Source organism: Didymella exigua (genome assembly GCF_010094145.1).
Source record: "Didymella exigua CBS 183.55 unplaced genomic scaffold M421scaffold_21, whole genome shotgun sequence".
NCBI lineage: Eukaryota > Fungi > Ascomycota > Dothideomycetes > Pleosporales > Didymellaceae > Didymella > Didymella exigua.
The window spans coordinates 467629-473299 of NW_022984795.1; the positions used below are offsets into that span (position 1 = coordinate 467629).

Here is a 5671-nt window from a genome sequence, read left to right on the forward strand (position 1 = left end):
AAAATTGGCTGGACATTGAATGCACATTGAATGACTGTTGTAGGCCTACCAGTCCTACTGTTGCCCACAGTACAATGCCACGATTTCCCGATTTCGACAATGGAAAAACTTTTCCCGATGTACACTCATCCCATCTGCTACAGCCGCTTGACGTGGGTTGTTTCTCCCTATTAAAGAAGGCCTATGGCCGCCAAGCCGAGCAGCTGATGCAGAGCAAGATCACTCGCATCACCAAACTTGAGTTCTTGCCGTGCTTCAAAGCTGCTTTTAATGCTTTAATTACTAAGAGCAACATCTAGGAAGGATTTAGAGGCGCTATCCTAGTCCTATTTAACCTAGAGGCTGTGATATTAAAGCTTAAAGTACAGCTACGCACGCTAACACCACCTATTATAGACAACAGCACGTAGGAGTCTAAGACACTAAGCAACACCCTAGAATTTAGGGCTTAATTAAAGCTAACTTAAAAGAGGATCTAGAGACACACTAATAGCTTACTAATATTAATAGTTAACACCCTTAATTAGCTTACTAAAGGCGTAGAGCTAATAGCGCATTTACTAGTTTTAGTGCGTAACTAGGTTACTAACCTTTAGGTAGCTAACAAGGCTGCTACACGCCGTAAATTACACAAAAGAAAGCAATTATAGCAAGATAGGGTATTAACCTTTGCTAAGGGAGTGTAGCTAACTACTCTAAAGGAGTTTAAGGCCTGCAGTAATAGGAAGAAGGCAAAGAAGAGATGAGGCGCTAATAGCAGCACTTAGTTATTAAGACACTATAGCATGTGTAGCAAGGCAGGGCACAACAGGATAACGTGTAAGAAAGATGCGTAAAGTACTATAGATTAGTGCAATATACTGTGTAGTACATGATATTGTTGTTGTGTGCTGTAATGTTGTAAAGTAGCTGTAGTGTTGGTGTAGTCTTGGCAAAAGTGAGCCACTCGCATGTGTGAGCCACTCGCTTGTGAAGTACGTTATAGCTGTTAGCAACATTAGCGCGAAATTGGGGCTGTTGGCTTGAAATTGGGGCTGTTAGGCGCAAATTGTGGCTGTTAGGGCTGTTGAACGACCGTTGCACAACCATGCCACGACTGTCAGCAACGGCCAGTCTGGGCCGGATTTCGAAAAACTTTTCCCGATGTACTTATCCGCCAGCCTGGGTATATGGGAGTGCTGGGATGATAAGAACACCAGGATGTATTCTCTACACCTATAGGTCTTGTACAGAAGGATACAGAAAACTACTCTACAATTCTACAGTTCCTGGCTCCTTATATAGGGAGGTTTGGAGGCAGTTTGGTGCAACCTCATGCTATGCGACAAGGGCCATGGTCATGAGTCTTTGGACCGTACCCTACTAGTGGTATCGGGTCATTGTTGTCAGCGCGTTGTTACATGTGTGAGAGGACTGTTGAGTTTTGGTAAGGTCTTAGCAGAGTGGGCAACTTACCTGTGTAGGAAACTCACCTTTTAGTTACGTTAAGTTTATGAAGCATAGCTACTATCCTGCTAGGACTGGTGGTTGTTGACAGTTGTAGCTGTTGGAGCCGTTGGCCTAACGTTAGGACTGTTAGGGCCATCAGCTAAACGTTGGATTAACATTGTCCAAACGTTGTATGCTCGTTGCAGACATTGCAGGCCTACCAGCTACACTGTCTCACACAGTACAATGCCACGATTTCCCGATTTTGACGATGGAAAAACTTTTCCCGATGTAGTCTCCTGAGTTCTTCTAGGAGGCGTGCGCTTGCATGGCTATTGCAGACCACAAGAGGTAAGAGGAGGAGCTAAAAAAAGACAGAGACTGATAAGCTCTACAATAAGAGGATAGCAGAAGAAAAGCGTAAGCAGCTCCTAGCAAAGGAGAAGGCAGCAAGAGACCAGGCTAATGCAAAAGAGCGAGCAGCTATCAGTGCTTGCAAGGAGCAAAGACGCAAGGATAACTATAGCCTCACTTTAACGGTGGCCGTACAGGCTCAGAGCGTGCATTGGTTGACTCCGTGCATTGGGTGCACGGACACAGTAAACCCTTCACAACCCCCCTATCAATCCCAGCCAACAGTTGACATAACAAACAAATACATACATTAGGTATTGGGATGGAAGGTTTGTCGTGCGCGCTCATGAATGCACATGACGTGGTCTTGGCAGTGCTATAAGTTATCATACTTTGATTCGTGAAACGTTCGTCGCCGGGGCGCGCTCCGGCGCTGCACTGTGGTGCGCGGGTCTCGTGATGCCGCTGAGCGGAAATTTGGCTGCTGGTCCTGCGGCTTGGGTGATGCACGGGTCGCCTACTAATGGGAGATGGGTGACTTGCTTGGGGATGGGCATCCTGCATGGACAGGCGAGAGACGATGCGAAGGAGTAGGGATTGAAGGCAGTGCTGTCTGGTGCCCGGGTGCGGTGTCGTTGCGGGTGGAGTAGCCCGATGAGGATGCTGTGACTCTGGTGTACGCAGGCTGTGATTACATGTACGCGCACGGCAGAGTGGGATACAGGTCACGAGAGGTGTGTGCATACGTTAGTTAATGCTTGTCTGCAAAACGCCGTGGTGGTCGCTAAAATGCTGGCACGCGCGTATTCTGGGTACCGCCAGGCATATATGCAGATGGCTGCTTGTATCCTCCTTCCTCCTACTCTTGCGTGTCTGTTAAACAGGCCTTGTCAGCTGCACAATCAGACTGTGGGTACAAAGTCGCTATAAAGGTAATGCTAAGACCATCGCAAGCGTTTGCGGCACGGGAGCGATAATACGGGCAGCGAGAGATTGCGGAAGCGACCTGAAACGAAGATCGCCCGCTCGCTAAGTCGAACCCGCCGCTGCACCGCGCACCTGATGATGCTATTGGTCGACGCCCCAACACTTGGTGACATGCGAAAGCAGTCGAGGGGATGCAATTTGCCACGAATATGTGTATATGCTCATTTGCGCCTTCGCTACGTTGACTTCGACACCCACACATTCATTACTGTCTTCTACCGGTACTTTCTTTGCAGTCATTCTTTTTGCTTGCCGCCTCAGTATCGGCGGGCGTGCATTATTCCATTCTTTCGGCTGTGCCCATAGTTCAATTCGTACACACGTTCCACGGTGACCATGAAGCTTTTCCATGCGCTTGGAGCTCTGACAGCCGCTCTCTCTTTCCAGGGCGTAAACGCAGATACCCCCTTCCGCGTCACATGCTCCCCCTTCAAGCGTGAGCGTATCGACAATCTGGTGTCCCCGGGTCAAGAAGCTACGCACATGCACACGTTCTGGGGAAGCCGCGCCATCACAGCCGACCCTATTACCGTGGATGAGCTTCGAGACTCGTGTCACACATGCAGCAATACATTTGATCATTCGGCTTACTGGATGCCGACCCTCTATTACGGTGCGTGCATATCCAGCCAAGAGTGTCGACATACCCGCTAATACTAAGGCTACGCAGTCAAGAAGAATGCAACGCTGCCGGTCAAAGTTGCCATCTTCCACGTCTACTACCATGGGCAGAACGAAGACCGCGAGCCTTTCCCCGAGGACTTTGCCATTTTGTCGGGAAACTCCAGCTTGACCGAAGAGCAAGCAAAGGAGCAAGGCGGCATTGGCACGAGCTGGGTACGTTGATTAGTCTTTGCCTCTGTATACCAGCAGGCCGCTTACACAAATCCAGTTTTTCGATGATTCCGATGAAGAAAAAGAAGCCTGGCAGTTGCCAACGAAGAAGGGTGGCGGTTGGCTTCGAGGCAATGTGCCTTTTCCAACCAGTGTCGTCAAGGATGAGACCCTTGGTCGGTACCGGGAGTGCACATCCAAGGATGAAGCGGGCTGCTTTAACGTGATCCGCATGTTCTTTGCCGTGTGGTACGACTTGAGGGACGACTACTTCAGCTTCGAAGACGGCGATTACCTGACTCTGTCCTCAGGTGGAGGTAAGTCCCAACTGTTAGCTGTGGGTACTTATAACTGACTCCAACGCCAGGCCAGACTTACCACGGCGATTTCATCTACGGATGGGATCGTGAGGCGGCCTATGACCTTGTGCGGAAAACGGAAGGAGCATCAACCTCGAACAACCAATCCACACAGTGCCAGGCCTTGAATGAGCAGGATCCATTCTTGCAGCGCGCAGACTGGGACGCAATGCTCGAGGCCAAGGCTGGCAATGTTTCCATCGAGACGGGCACTTATGGACGAGGTCTCACGATTACTGACGGCACGAGCGTCAACTCGACATGGACCGGAAAGTGGGGTGAAGAAGGAGAGACTGTGGCTCAGCCCGGAAACGCAACAGTTTCACAGTCCATTGCTTCGACTGCCACTTCATCTCAGCTCGCCGTATCCTTGTCTGCGACCAGCACGCTGAAAGCAGAGATTGAAGACGTCACATCAACGGTTATCCACAGCAGCAGTGTCCCAGTCTCGATTTTCAGCACGACCACCAAGACCTCAGCGCCTATCAGCACCCAGGAATCCTACACCATGTTGCAGACACCATCTTTCAGCATTTCGGCAACGCGCATCGGCTACGCCGCGGCATCGGCAAGCAGCATTGGATCTTCAGTTGGACGCACTCCGACCGCGCCGGCGGGCTGCGCTGCCAACTACGCGCGGAAAGGCCACTCGAGGAAGAACATCCGTCGTGCGCACTAAGCCGTGCCGTAGAGCGCTCTAGGTTCTGTTCGCTGTCTATATTCTTCTTTCCTGCTGGGATCTGTAAGGGTTGGATATGGATCTCTTCAAGTTCGCGGCATCTTCGGCTTCGGTTCAGGTTCGCAGCGTAAAGAGTTCATCTTCGAAGAACATGATTGTTACGCCATAGCTGTTTGCCGCGCTCATACGCTGATCTTGTTCATCTACTAGCTTTGCATGTCATCCTCACATACCCGTGTACGGAGGCCTACTACCGTACCCGTGCACTCTACTCATCTTATCTTTGCACCTACAATATCTCGACGCCACCATTATCGTTGAAGAAATCCTTACATAACTTGAGCAAGCAGACTCAGATGAAAATATTTCCTGTACGAAATTAGCTGAGAAACCTGATATTCGGAGATCAACGTTGACGCGGAGGCAACAGGGCGTTCACGCGTCATGTGCAGACGAAAGACTCAACAGGCGCGTCATGCATCCACGCGATAAGGGAGAGCTTGTAGAGTATATACAGAAACTTACAGAGCAATACTGAATGCCTTCAGGGCAGATGTTTAAGAGTTTTGCAGCGCTAATACTTAGTTATAGCCTAGCAATGACGTGCCGGTACCTCACGGGCGAGATGATCATACGGGCGAGCCGATCACTCTGCCAAGACCACACCATCATTCTACCTTACAACCTAATGCCTTAGCAACAACACAAATCGAAGCCCTAAAAAGAAGCTGCAACACAGCTTGCCCTCTGGACAATTAAACAAGACGCGACGCTTAAGAAGTCATAAACCCCAGGCATACTTCTTTACAATAATTACCTTATAGACAGGGTTGCAATTAACACCAGTTTAACAGAGGATTTTAAACGCATATAGATAGCTTACTACCCTTAGTAGTTGAGGCCTTTAAAAAGTTTTCCAAAGGCGCAGCTGTAGTAGCGCATAGACTAGCGTAGGCTGGCGGAATGGGTATACTCCAACGTCCTTCGTGGGTACCCCCCAAAACTTTGTCAATAATACATGGATTCTAGC

General features: G+C 49.5%; 3 protein-coding genes across 3 annotated transcripts; 2 read left to right on the forward strand and 1 right to left on the reverse strand.

Annotated features, from left to right (window-relative positions):
• Nucleotides 1-2061: 2061 nt before the first annotated feature.
• M421DRAFT_422668 (uncharacterized protein) lies at nucleotides 2062-2364 on the reverse strand. Its single transcript, XM_033593241.1, has one exon. It carries the CDS (start codon nucleotides 2337-2339, stop codon nucleotides 2169-2171), a length of 171 nt encoding a protein of 56 aa, XP_033446944.1. The 5' UTR covers nucleotides 2340-2364; the 3' UTR covers nucleotides 2062-2168.
• Nucleotides 2365-2895: 531 nt separating this feature from the next.
• M421DRAFT_214083 (uncharacterized protein) lies at nucleotides 2896-4859 on the forward strand. The gene is made up of 4 exons (XM_033588243.1): nucleotides 2896-3382; nucleotides 3440-3606; nucleotides 3662-3920; nucleotides 3971-4859. Exons 1-4 carry the CDS (start codon nucleotides 3106-3108, stop codon nucleotides 4639-4641), a joined length of 1374 nt encoding a protein of 457 aa, XP_033446945.1. The 5' UTR covers nucleotides 2896-3105; the 3' UTR covers nucleotides 4642-4859.
• A 137-nt stretch (nucleotides 4860-4996) lies between these two features.
• M421DRAFT_67133 (uncharacterized protein) lies at nucleotides 4997-5179 on the forward strand (the record flags this gene model as incomplete). Its single annotated transcript, XM_033596376.1, has 1 exon — nucleotides 4997-5179. A coding segment is annotated over one exon (183 nt), but the record flags the coding sequence as incomplete, so codon positions are not given.
• Nucleotides 5180-5671: the final 492 nt, after the last annotated feature.